The sequence below is a fragment of the Perissodus microlepis genome, chromosome 12 (assembly GCF_051167445.1).
Source record: "Perissodus microlepis isolate ML-2025 ecotype Zambia chromosome 12, ASM5116744v1, whole genome shotgun sequence".
Taxonomy (NCBI): Eukaryota; Metazoa; Chordata; class Actinopteri; order Cichliformes; family Cichlidae; genus Perissodus; species Perissodus microlepis.
In genome coordinates, this window is record NC_140472.1 from 14,554,399 (window position 1) to 14,568,165 (window position 13,767).

A 13,767-nucleotide genomic window follows, 5' to 3' on the forward strand; every position below is an offset into this window, starting at 1 on the left:
CAAGCACATCAGACGCTGTTTCATTTGCATTTTGTTTATTTGTCGTTTTCATACACTGCACATAACATTGTTAAATACTGTAATGGAAGTGTTTACGTTACAAGAAAATCTTTTTTTTTTCTTTTTAAAAAAAGAAAAGAAAAGAAAAACAGTTATCACTTGTGTCTAAATGTAAAAAGAAAAAAAGCAGAACTTCTTAGACAGCAAATGCTCTTCAAATAAACTAATCAAGATGGAACACAGACATCTTTTAAGTTTTTTCTATACTTAAGGCATACTCTAATTGCAAATCAACAGCTAATTTAGAGGAGAGAGAGTCGTAAATGAAGGGCATTAGTGCTCCAAGTCAACGATCCTTGATGTTGCAATAAACGATTTCCATTCTGTTTGAAACAGAAATCGATGCTGTCTCACTTATTATTTTGGCATTGTAGGTCTTTATGCATGCATATGCATGTATGTGTGTTGAGTCATCTTTCTAAGATGTATACCACGAAGCAAATTCAACATAGCCAGGCTATCTTTGTGTTAGTTGGCTTGACAAAACCTAAAATGCCACAACAGTGGCTGTCAGCTGCCTTTGTTAAGTCTGGCTTTTGTTTTTTTGCGATCAGCAGTATTTACCATGGTGATTTAGTCAGGTTAAAAGAAAGCAACCTTTCTAACACTGAAATCTCTGACTTTAAGCTTAAGATAGCTCATTAATCTCACTTCGAAGTACACCTCCTCTGGTGTGTGAACCTGTGTTCACCTAATGATCTGTGGCACTGACACAGAAATGGGAAGGAGGGTGTCCGGTGATCATCAGGTTGCTTTGGCCTTGATAACGTGGGGATCAGAGCAAGAAACAATATGTAATCATCCCTTTCTACACAGTTCATTTTCACTGCTCTGCAGGAAACAGTACAATGATAAGGGCTCCCCAAAAAAGTAAAAAGCAAAATGTGCAAATTGAAAACAATGCAACAACAGTAGCGTGTGATTGCACAAATTAACTGTGGTGCAAAAAAGCTACTTGCTCATTATTTACCATTGGATTATTCAGTCAGATGCTCTTCATGCAGTTTGTTCCTCAGCTATTCGATTTCATACAGTCACTCCTAAACTCTGTGATACCACATCTCTCTTTGCCATTTAGGCAAAGAGAGCAGAAGTACTGAAGGTGGTGTTAATGAGTGCAATGACCTTGTCTGTGCTACATATTAACCCCTTAAGGTACAACAACAATACAGTTTCCTCTGTTTGGAGAATCAGACTTCTACGACACAATCAAATATCTGAGCATCAGCACATTCAATTTTAATTATCCCTCAGGTTAAAAAAGTAAGCGTTTAAATAAAAAAACAACAACTAACAAACAAACTAGAAAATAAAATATATATATATGCAACTCAGAATTCAGGTAAACAGAACAGCTGAGTCAGTTATGATAATGTTTCTTATTCTTCTGGGAAACTGAAATCACTTTAGAGCATCAAACAAACTTTTCTTTTTTGTCAGCTTTTATCAGTGTGTTATGTTAAATCATATTGACTAGGAGAAGAGCTCTCAAACACAAGTGCAAGTCCTACCATAGGAGGAAACCACCACTTTACTAATCTTTTTATTACATATTGATTAATTTCAAATATGTTCATTCTCCTAGATTTTAAACCAAGGTTTCTATAAGGTAATTTGATTATTTGTTGTTGTCAATATCATCATAGCACTTACGATATTCTAACAAGATCTCACTGTCGCCACTGTCATGGCGAAGTAAAGTCACAGCAGATAAAGACGGGAGGGCAGGGGAGCTCATGTTGTGTGGAAAAGAGCAGGGGGGGGCAGAAGGCTGGAAAGGCAGAGTTACTGTATTTGACAGGTGCTAGAGGAGGTTGCCTGGCAGCACATGCAGGTAGGGTTAACTGATTTGGGTGGGATCAGATCCAGGTCCTCATCATCTGGGATTTCGTCAAGGCGGTAGCCATCTTTCAGCAGCTGAATGTTCAAATCTTGATTGATTTGCTGAAAAATGAGAGGACACAGAGAGAGGTCAGTGAGTTACAGCATCATTTACTAACCCTTGGGTTGCAGATCACCGGGCTGCAGAGCTTTTGCAAAAGCTGGAATGTGCCAAAAGTACTGAAGACCAAAGATGTAACTTTATGTGCTGATTCCCTTCCTGTTACACAACGAATTACTAAAATCATGTGACTCTAGTGAAAAAATAGTGGTGGACATGAGTTTACATCCACTCATCATGGGCGTGAAGGTCATGGTAAGAAAGAGTGACCTTTATCCTTTAGATCCAGATGTACAGCTGACTCCTGTCCTGTCGAGGTGGCTCTTCTATGTGGCTGTTTGGTTTGTCTAATGTAGAAGACTGAGAACTCCTCATTACACTGCATAGTATACACTACGTTGTTTAGTTTGTGTTTGGGAGAGTTGTCCTTGGGACAAACCATTATGATGATGATGATCCTAATTCGAGGAGGCCAATGTTCACATTTTGGACAGAGAAGACAGCTGGTTTGAAAGAGGATAAAAGATGGCCTCATCTATGTCCACTGTGAACGATCATCTTTGAACAGAGGGGGTGGCTTACGACACCAGCTGTCTGCCACCTACAATCCAGTTTTGAGATCTGTTCCCAGATGCCTTAACGCCCACTCACATCTTGCATCAGGTGATCTCAATGGTTCAAATGATAGGGTGAAGCAAGATCTCACAATCGTTGCACCCAAAACCTCTTCTGATAATGACCCACACCCTTTTCACATCTTGGTTCATGTGATGAGGCACATGATCAATAGTGGGTCAATGACCCTCTTAAGGGACAACTCCCACTCCCACTTCCACAAGCTCCTTAGAGTTCTTTTGGAGTCATTTACATTTCTGGTTTGCTGGCACAGATCCGGCTTTTAAGCATAGTCAACATATTTTCGAACAGACTGGGATTGGGGCTTTGGGAATACCATTGCAGAAGCTTAATGTTAACCTGCTTTTTCCACTCCAAATTCAGTTTTGATGCGTTTGGGATCATTGTCTTTTTGGAAAACCCAGTGTGTGTTTAATTTTCAACTGCATAGCTTTTGATTTGCGGTGAAGTTTAAGAAAATGGAAGTTGTTTTCCATTATTTCACTTCGTGCAATATACCAGTTCCTCTGACAGCAAAACAGCCCCGGAGCATGATGCTACCACCACCATGTTTGACAGCTGGTACAGTGTTCTTAGGTTTGAAAGCCTGAATCTACAATCTACAGTTCTTCTTAGATTTTCGCTGAGTTCTTTGGAAATCTGAGTATTGATCAGTCCAGTGACTGCTGTTAAACAAAACGTGTTTAGGATGGCAAACAGAAACTACCATTTGTAGTCAATATATGCTGTATAATCATTCCACCCTGGAAACGTTTATAGAAATATATGGGCTCAAATTGTGGTCATAAATATTTTGTACTTGTAAATCAGTTTTGTATGTGTAAAAAGAATTTGTGTGTGCATAAAAAAGATTTGTGTGTGGACATAGCCAAAAAATACTTGTGAAACTCTGCACTCAGGTTTCAACTTACAAGTACAGATTTTGACCCTATTTTTCTTCCTTTCAGCTGATTGGTCAATGTCAGGTCAATCACAAATTTAACTATCGAATCAGAGAACAGATGGGTTTGGTTGTCGGAGGGGCACTTTTTTGAACTGCAGGTCCTTGAAGGGTAATACAGTTTGAATCTTTTTTACGCACACACAAATCCTGATTTACCAGTACAAAATATTTATGACCACAATTTGAGCCCATAGAAATACCATGACATGATGAGTAGACGTAAACATCTGGTAGGCTCGTCTAATCTGTGTTTTTATTTATTTATTTTGTTGAACTAGCTGTTTAATGTTTGACAGTCTCAGACAGCTTATTGAGATAGTGTACTTCTTCGCTTTACTGCAGAAAATTAGGTGAGAGGATTAGTGCCACTCTCGTATGTATAAGAAAAACTTAACTCAAGTTAGCAGGCAGGTATTTTAATTTATCATAAAGGAGAGATATTTGTGAGAGCAGCTACAGGCTCAGCAGAAAGGTAACAAAATCTACACCTCAAAAGTTTAATAATTGGCATGTTTTATCTAGTTTGTATGATGTACTGAATGACCCAACCTTTAAAACCATTCTTATATGTGCTCAGGTTATCTAATTCCTGTGAGTGTCCACTGATTACCAGCAAAAGGTCCATTATTTCCTAAAATGTTGAGAATCCCTTTAAACATTTTAGGAGTTTCTTTGCAAAAAGCAGGAAAAGTGTGTGTTTGGGTTTTAATTTTAATGCTAATTGTTTGGTCCTTAAAACACTGCTCCAGGAAATCATTCGTGCAAACTGCATGGTTGGGAACATACGAGTTGGAGGAAAGTAAAATTCCAAAGCACACAGGAGGACAGGTAGGGAAAAGAAAAGAGAAAAATAGATATGTTTATATAAATCACTGGTAAATCAAAATCTGATTGTACTAATGCAATAAAACATTAACATTAACAACAAACATTAGGACTGTCTATGCTCGTGATTTAGACTGGTTAAAAGTTCGAGTGGTAACCATGGCAAAGTGAGATTGGGCACTTTCACAGATGGCTGGAAGCATCATCACTTGGAGCGTGATAACTGCTGTTCCTGCTGTGATTTTTTTAAATAACCAAAATAATTCCTTTGTTTGCACAAAAAGTGTGCAGTCATTTTATCTATATGCTGTTCTGCACTCTATCAACAATAAGCACAACAGACAACCTCTGTTTGGCCTGCAGTGGAAACAGTAACTGTATATGTACTTGTTACACCCAGGTTAGCTGGAACTAAGAGAGAAAATAAGTGCTTTAAAGTATGTAACGTGTATTAGCTATTCATTTCTGACAGCATGTTGGAATTAGGATCTGAGACTGTAAAACTCACCCTACAAAACCCACAAGCTTAGACTCGTCACAGACAGGTTATAAATATGAGGATGTGTCTGCGATTTGCACTTATAGTGGCAGCAGCGTTACAAACAAGATTTGCAGGAGCAGACATGCAGATATCACATTTCATTTGTATCCAGCTTTGTGTCTAATAGACATTTGTCTGCAGATATATCTGCAGTGTAATCATGCGCTTGCAGGGCGTGTACATGCCCACAGAATTGCCATAGATAGTTTTAACACTGGCTTGTAAAACCCTAACACTTAGCCTCTTAATAATTATGGAAGATGGGGGGAAATATGAGAGTAAATACAAGGGGGTGGGATGCACTGATATTTGCTGAAGCACAAGCTCTTACCTCGGCTGAAGAGTATCCCGACGAGGAGTATCTAGACATGTCAAAGTCATCGTCACTGAAACAGAAAAACACAGGATACTATATTAATATCATTAATGTTTGCTTATGTGCTTCTCAGAAAGAAATATGTTTGTGTGTTCACCTGTCTGTATCTAGGGCCACCAAAGGCTTCTCATCCGGGCTCTGGTCTAAAGACGAATAGCCTTTATTGGGAACTACCAACCTGCATTGAGGGGAAAAGAGAGAGAGTTGAGATCAGGCACAGAGGAGGAAAAAACAGTTTCACAAGCTGTGAGAAGTGAGCAAAAACAGGCCTGGCAGAGATGTTGAAATAAATGAAAAGTAGGCCTGGAGGCAGCGTCACAGCTGAATCACTGGAACAACAGAAGCGTGAAAGCAGTATAATGTCTAACTTCAGACATCTTACAAACCCTACATCAGTACGACTCTTTTTTGTACAGCCTTAAAACATATTTTTGTTTCCACACATGGCACATTTAGAAAGAACAAAATAAGCTTAATTTCTACATTTGAAATACTGTCACACCTAAGGATCTTTATTTGTATTTTTCTGTGGCTTCACTTCAGGTTGGATCATTACAATTGTTACAGTACTCGTATACTTAAAAATACTACAGTTACACAATTACACCACATGAATCTCTTTCAACACGTAAATTGCACTGTATGAGGTTTGCTGTGAGAAACTTCTAAGTACTGAGATTTTGTTTATCAATAACAACCAGCCAACAGAAGTCCTTCTTGTAATTTCTGGACTGACCCCACGATGAGACTGCTCGCTTCTTACCGTGTTCTGGCCATGACATTGTTCTTCTTGGGCTGCTGGTTGACCGGACTACCTACAGCGTTGCCGTTCTTCAGCGAGCCCTTCCTAGCCAGCTCTCTCTGTTTCTCTGTGTAAGGAACACAGAAGCAGGCAAAGGCATAAAGGTTGAGCTTTGAACAATAAATGATCTGTATAAGAGTGACGGAATAAGTTTAGCTAGTAAACTACAGTAAGGTAAAGTAATACTTGAGTTAAATGTTGCAAATATGCACGCATGTTCATGTTTACTTTATTTAGGCACACTTATGAGAATCAGGTGTGATGACCTGATTTAGTTGAATTCTATATTAAGTCAATCTTTACTTTAAGAAGACTGAGATGGCATTTCTTACTTAAGAAGACAAAGTTTTGTTAAGCTGTGCAGCAGAGTAACAGACGTGACTTCAGGGCGGATCAGTTTCTGCTCACTGGGGAGATTTGCTTCAATGATCAGCTGACCAAAGAGTGCTGATTGTTGCTGTGTGAGCTTAGAGGACTGTTAAATTTGTTTAACATATTACAATTCAAAGGCCTAAAAGTAAAACGTATTCAGAAACTTTGCATGTGACATCAAAAACTGGAACATCCCCCTTTCGGCATCAGCTACTGCTGAACTAAAATCTAAAAACATTTGAATGTCAATGTATTTTCTTAACCACTTATAGGCTGGGGTTGTAGGCGAGGCTGATGCCTATCTCAGCTGACAACGAGAACAAGAGTACACCCCGGAGAGTTGCAAGCTCCTCACAGGGCTAATACAAAGAGACAAACAACTCTGCACACTAACACCTTCACCTACTGTCAATTTAGGTTCACCATTTGATCCATGCAGTCACTGGGAGAACCTGCAAACTCCACACAGAGAGGCCTGGCTCACCAGCATTTTTCAAACTTGACCCTTCTTGCTGTGAGGAATCTGCACCAAATACGTTTTTACATGACATATAGATGTAGATTGTATTTTTGTTTTGCTTGTTTTTTTATCTCAAGGTCACAAAAGCAAAGTGATGAATTTAACAAACATGCACACCTAATGAAATCAACATAGTTGCCAAGGTAGTTTTTATAACAATGTTTAATTGGACGAAGGACCAAGAAACGGCGAGAGAGAGAAGATAGCGGTAACGTATACATAACTGTAGCTGTACAGCCTAAAAAAAGAGCTTTGACTAACAGAGTAGCTCACTAATTCTTAGATATTATTGACTCTGAGTAAACATACAGTAGCAAACAGTAAAAAAAAAAAACATTAAAAACTATGTGCTCCTGCTCGCCACTGGACTCTGTCCAAGGTGCTGAAATGAATCTTTAAGAACTGTGGCTTTCTATAAAGACGGCATGAGAGGGGCCAGAGAGGCTGTTATTCCCTGCCTTGAGGTTGGGTTTTGGGAACATGCAATTGGCCTTTTGTTAAAAATAATAAACTAAAAGATTAGTGGACAGATTCTAAACATAATCAGCAGATTCATGAATAAAGACAATAATCTGTAGCTGCGGCCCTATTTCAGTAGTAACCACATTAGTTTTTACTTAGCAAGGCATCAAGAATAATTATAGAGGCCAATGTGCCATTAATTAAAATGCCTCAGCACAGCTATACAGTATCTATGCTGATTCCTTTACGATCTGTGTCTACAGACTACGCACCATTTTGTGTTTGACAGTCAATCAAACAACACTCCAACAACCACAGATGGACAGATAGACATTTAGCCTGCAGTTAAAACTGTATCTCTCACCTATTTTCATCTGCAAAGGTGAAGGTTTGTAGTTTATAGTGACAGGCTCCCCCTCTCTGGTGTCTGAGTCAGCCTCTGAAGCTGTGGACGAGGCAGGGTCCTGGACACAAGGAAGTGCAGAGATGTGTTTTACTGAGGCAGCAATGAATAATGAATGTCGTTTTGTAATGCAGAGTAATACCCACCATAGCTAAGCAACGGGAATAAATGGTAATAAACACAGATCTGTGATTTGTGCCAGCAGTCTTCAAATAAATGTGCATCTTACAACCAGAGAGCAAAGGCAAGAGGGATGAAAGGCTTTATAAACAACAACAAATGAGGAACGGTGGGGACTTGTGGTGTGGGGGCACCTGGAGACAGCAGGTCAGGTTGCTTTAGTCTAGTCTGGTTCCCCAGCGGCCCCGGCGGCGGGCAGCAGAGGCCGCCCTGCAGGCTGCAGTAACCCCGGGCCCCGCTACAGGCCACGGAGCGCTCCGTTAAACCGTTTACACTGAGATTTGTATGTAAAGGCGAACCTTTAATGGCACATACAAACATATACAAGCGATAAGGAGCCCCCCGCTAATCCCGTCAAAGTGACGCAAGTGGCGTCGATACCAGAGTAACTTGCTGCATGGATGCTGAGGATGCAGCAGCAGCAGTGCTGGGATGGGATGCTTGTTTTCGCCAGACATGACGGATGCTGCGCAGCAGACCGGACGCTGTTTGCGTTATGCCGAGCGACAAAAACAAACAAACAAACAACCAAACAAACAAAACACAACAAAGCTTGTTGGTGAACAAAATCCACGTCCCCTCGTGTATTCCGCCGTCGTTTATTCGATTTCACTCCGTGAAAGCAGCCGGGAAACTTGATGGAGAACGTTCTAATGGCAGCCCACATCAAGCAGCATTACACATGGCAGGTGATGCGATTGTCGGGGTCTCAGTCTATGAATGGCAAGGCCTCAAACACTACACAAGTATGCGCGGTTGTAATGTCATTTTTAATTAAACAAGGCAAACAGATCAAGCGCCGCCGGTCATTTCCAGACTGTTCTAGACTTACCAGCGGCTGCATCTCAGCCTGCATCTCCGCCTCCTGTACAGCACTCGGCACTTGAAATCTGTCTATTTCTTCCATCATTTTGGCAACGCGCCTCTTCCCTCCCTTCTCCTCCAAAGTGAACGATGGTAGCGGATCCTTTCGACGAGTTATCGCCGAGATCGTAAGTGATCTCCGATTTCTAATAATATTTGTAGTTTTCCGGTGGAGAACTACATCCCAGCAGGCAGTATGTCGGCGATGGTGTGACCAGTTGGATGACGGTGACTCCACCACCCACTTCCGGGTCTGGCATCCCAAAATAGGGTACGGGGACCCAAGAGGGTCTTCCAAAGAGGGTTAGTATGGTCCCCAACAAAGTGTGCAGTTGGAGGATTATGTGAATGACTCGTTACACAGTATATGAGTATTTCCCCTTTTCTTGTTATTCACTCGATATTTGCCATGTATAGACCTGCTCAGGCACAATCTCTAAAGAATTGTTTAAGTTTAAATATTAGTACATTTGCTCTTTAATAACTTTAATAACTAATAAATTACTTTAATAATTCTTCCGAATCACTATTTCAGTATTAAAATATTCAATTTTTTTATTTAGTAAATTACTGGAGAACCTACATAAATGAACTAAAATATATATTAAGAAATAATAAGCTGTCATTCCTGTTGGACAACATTTCCCACCCCATGCAGGAGACTCACAGCACTGAGCAGCTCCTTCAGTGGCAGGTTGCAGCACCCACGATGTGGGACAGAGAGATTTCACAGGGCTTTCCTTCCAGCTGCTGTCAGACTCTGCAGATGATCACACAGGTGCAGACAGACACACACGCACATCCCATACAGAATTGTAACTGTCTCCCTGATGTGCAGTATTACCAAGTGCAATTTTTTCCTACTATAACAGAGCATTTTATTCTATTTTGTACAGTATTTTATTCTATTGTATATAGTATTTATTAGTATTTAAATAGTATTAGTATTTATTCGTGTTTTATAGTATGTTATTCTATTTTATCTTACCCTATTCTATTGTGTTTTTCTTAACTTTTACTGCTTTTAAACTTGTACTTTGTGCCGTGACCAAAACCAAAAAATTTCCTACGTGTGAGACTAATAAAGTCTTATCTTATCTTATCTTATTTTATCTTATAAAATTATAAAATAATGGAAGCACCAAGTGTCAGCTTGATGGTTTTGTCAATATAGAGAGAAATCAGTGGGAGGTTGTGTCCTATAAAAAACAGTGTCCCAAATGCAGTGATTCAAAACTAGTAGCTGGCTGCTAAGTGTGATTTTTCATATACTAAAAAGCAAACATGTGGCAGAGCACTGCTTCATTTAAATGGAAGTGGAGTTGGATGGCACTATGAACGGTAAAGAGGTTATCATGCAAGAGGAAAACAAAATCAGAAAGTTATAATAGCTGCCTTGTTTTCCTAAATAAGGAGGCATGTGTTCATTAACAGAAAAGCAATGATCAGGAGACAACTAAACAGTGGTCTTTTGGAGTGTTTTGGATATGTTTCCCTTTCAAAGGTAAAGAAATTACTGGAGCTCTAAAAAACAAACAAGCAAACAAACAAACAAAAACTATGAACATATGGGGAAAAGTTCTTTGTCTTCGTAAAATACAAAAACAACTTTGATATAATGATGGAAAGAACTGTTCAGAGTGAACTCATGTCTTGCATGTCATTATTATTTACCCACTCGCTGAGCATGACATGTGCAGATATGAAAGGGAATTCTTTGTACTAAAAATTAGCCAAATGCATCACATTTCACTGGATGATGGATCAGTAATAAACATATCGATACGAGCATAGGCATAAAGAAACAGTCAAAGCTACCAAAGAGCTTTTCATGTTTAAAAAGGTAAAATATGTTTTAAATGACTGCAGCAAACATCTGAGTTCATTCTCACTGAGTTGCATTTCACTTACTGGGCACCAGTCTATAGCCAGAGGGACCACAAAATAAGTAAAAAGAAGCATGTCTGTACAAAGCAGATGGTTATCTCCAGTTACATCTATAAGTGTTTAGACAAAGACTTTTTTCTTTGTGTAATTTTGTCTCTGTACAACACCACAGTGGATTTTAAATCAAATAATCAATGCATGATTAAAGTGCAGATTTTCTCATTTTTAAAAGGTATTCCATTGAGTGTTTAGGAATTACAACAGATTAATACATAGTAAACATGATTGTTTGTGAGTCTCACTGCCTGCATTTATGTCTACAGTAACTGAAAAGAATGTGCTATTGAAATAAGATCAGGTCATTGGGCTGGCTATTGTATCATATTTCTTTGCCTTGAGTAACTCTTGTGTTTGCAGTATGCTTTAGCTCATTATCTATTAACCCAACCCTGGTTTCTAAATCCTTTTTCTATTCATGTGAATGTCTCTTGATTGTAGATCTCACCTCCTTGGGAGTGTTTCTGACTTGGTTAGATGTTGTAAAGGGGTTTTTCTTAACCAAGCAAAGAATTCGCAAGGTCTGTGGTCTTTCAGACCTTTTGGTGTTGCTGAGTATTCCTTCTTTTGAGGACTGTAGCAGATTGTTTTTGCTGTCTCTCTTATAGATTTATTTGGTTTAGTCAGTCACGATGGCCTCTTTCACCTGCACTGACATTTTTTTGGAGTTGTTAAGAGTTCAAGTGAAAAGTTCAGTACTTGGAATCTACTCTGGATTTTTTTATCTACTTACCTGGCCATAAACGTCTTGTCTGTAAATTGTTCCAAGTGCTTCTGAGCCTTTAATGCATAAAAAGGGCTTTTGTTCCTAAACACGTAATGCAATAATTTTGTTGAATCCCTGTACTTAAAGCTAAAAGTCTTCACTTCAATTATATATTGATTTAAAATCCTTGTGGCCATGTATGGAGGCAAAATTACAAAAACTCTACATTGTACATATAATTATGCAAATATCCAAGAAAACCTGACAGTAATATAATTTCACAAAACAAAAAGCAGTGAAATTTAACGAATCAGAATTAATCCAGTACAACTCTGAGGTATTCTGCTACTTCACTTAAGTACTTTCACTCCAGGCTTCTTGAAATACAAATATAATGAAATTTTAAAGTAGTCTGTAGAGGTAATAGACTTAATAAGTTATTACCTTAACACATGATCTTGTTAGTGGCTGATACTTTTGATGCTTTAAATACGTTAATTAAAAAACACATATTAAACAGAATCCAAATGCAGAGCCTTTAGTGGGAAGTCATTTTTATAAGCTGCATATTTAATTTGTGGATTAAGGTCTCGTCTACGTGGAACTAACTACAGCTTGAAAATTTAAAACAGTTATTTTGGGTCTCTAAACTGCCAAACTTCTGTCCTTTACCTGTAAAAATCCCTGGCAACAATTCCTTTGCATAGTGTAAGTTGTTAAATTAATTACAAAAATAAATAAGCCTTGTATTTTTAATTAGCGTTCTTCCTCCATGCCTGGATGACAACAAATTTTGACAAATAGAAAGAGCATCACGCAACTTTAAATAGCCTTCGCTGAATGAAACAATCAAATCGCCTTCGTGGAGCCCATAAATTATACATTCTTAGGAAAATAACCTCTGGATAATGATGGCTTGCCAGCAGACCATGCCACTCGTTCTCAGTAAAAGTCACTGACACGTCTGACTGCATATTGTCCTTACCTGGAAATACCAGCAGAGAGCAGCAATAGTATGCTCTGCTGCACAGTAATAGAGAAGGATCGTTGCAGCAATCATCCACTGTACAGTCAAAAGGGGAAGGAAGCCCACATTAAAGGTTGAGCCAGCAGGTGGCAGTCTATATCTACAGAAGACAGGGCCACAGGCTACATGGAGGATGAATGACAATGAGATGTGTGCAGGGTCAAGTGGGTTGTAGCATTTTATTCTGATAAATCCAAGCGTTTTGAGGTCCTTCCCAGCTAATCTGCTTATCTGTGTGGCTTTCTTAGTTTGAACAGTATAAGGTGCGATTAATTTCTGAGGCACAAAATGAAAAAGGTATAATTGAAAATTAATGAAAGGATAAAAAATGTATATATATGATTCTTATTTATCTTCTTGCTCTTCTGTTCCTCTTGAGTTCACACACACTCACCTCTGTTCCATTGTGTTTGCTGTTTCTTGCATACTGATGCTATGCCCATCAACAGCATTATATGAGGTTGTTTCACTCTATAATTAGACCTCTTTTGACAGAGTAAACATTCCTATTGACTAAATTGAACTAAATTGCTACCATTTCAATGTCAGAGCCGCACAGTTGTCAAAGTCTATTTAATGGTTGTATGTCTCTGTGCATTTAATGGTGTTGAGTGACTTTATCAGGGTCCTGGCATGAAGTTCTAATTAGGTGTGATTCGGAGTTTGTCATGAATTATTCATGCACAAGAACAGTAATACAAAACACACGCATACACATACACACTCGCACTGCTCACTTTATGGCATGGATTCATACTTTCAGCCACCTGAAAGGCTTTATTTGAAGCCGCTAAATTAAATGATAGATTACATAAGATTCTGAGATCTGAAAGAAACCCCACAAAATTTTTGGCCATGCAGCATCCAAATTATAGATTAACATTTGATCCTTTGGCGATTGCTCTGCAGCACACAGAGAGACACACATTTAGACGTAGCCACTAGCAATGACTCAGTGTGCCCTGATGTGGGTTATGCAACCCCTCCAGCAGTGCAGATGGAGTTGCAGATTACTGGTCCCTCATATATTTATTAGTAAGCTCTCCGTCTCTGATATTTGCAGCTATCATTATATAACACCATGTTGAGTTCAGTGACCCTCTTCCATCTCCGCTACAACTGGAAGATGGAGGGAATTTGCTGCTGTGTGATGCAGCATGATGA

The 13,767-nt window shown here is 39.0% G+C and overlaps 1 protein-coding gene across 1 annotated transcript; it reads right to left on the minus strand.

Moving 5' to 3' along the window:
- Window positions 1–18: 18 nt before the first annotated feature.
- Window positions 19–9,169, minus strand: fam219ab (family with sequence similarity 219 member Ab). Its single transcript, XM_084946269.1, has 6 exons — window positions 8,895–9,169; window positions 7,844–7,943; window positions 6,087–6,192; window positions 5,421–5,501; window positions 5,279–5,333; window positions 19–2,004 (listed from the first exon to the last, which is right to left on the minus strand). The coding sequence occupies exons 1-6, from the start codon at window positions 8,970–8,972 to the stop codon at window positions 1,846–1,848; spliced, it is 579 nt and encodes a 192-aa protein (XP_084802395.1). The 5' UTR covers window positions 8,973–9,169; the 3' UTR covers window positions 19–1,845.
- Between the last annotated feature and the right edge of the window lie 4,598 nt (window positions 9,170–13,767).

What these genes read in the sequence shown, in the direction of transcription:
- fam219ab (XM_084946269.1), bottom strand. Translation starts at nt 8,972, where the DNA reads ATGATGGAAGAAATAGACAGATTTCAAGTGCCGAGTGCTGTACAGGAG. An exon ending in AGGCTGAGATGCAGCCGCTG is followed by an intron (nt 7,944 to 8,894) that starts GTAAGTCTAGAA and finishes CCTTGTGTCCAG; the next exon opens with GACCCTGCCTCGTCCACAGC. An exon ending in GTGGCCCTAGATACAGACAG is followed by an intron (nt 5,334 to 5,420) that starts GTGAACACACAA and finishes TTTCTGTTTCAG; the next exon opens with TGACGATGACTTTGACATGT.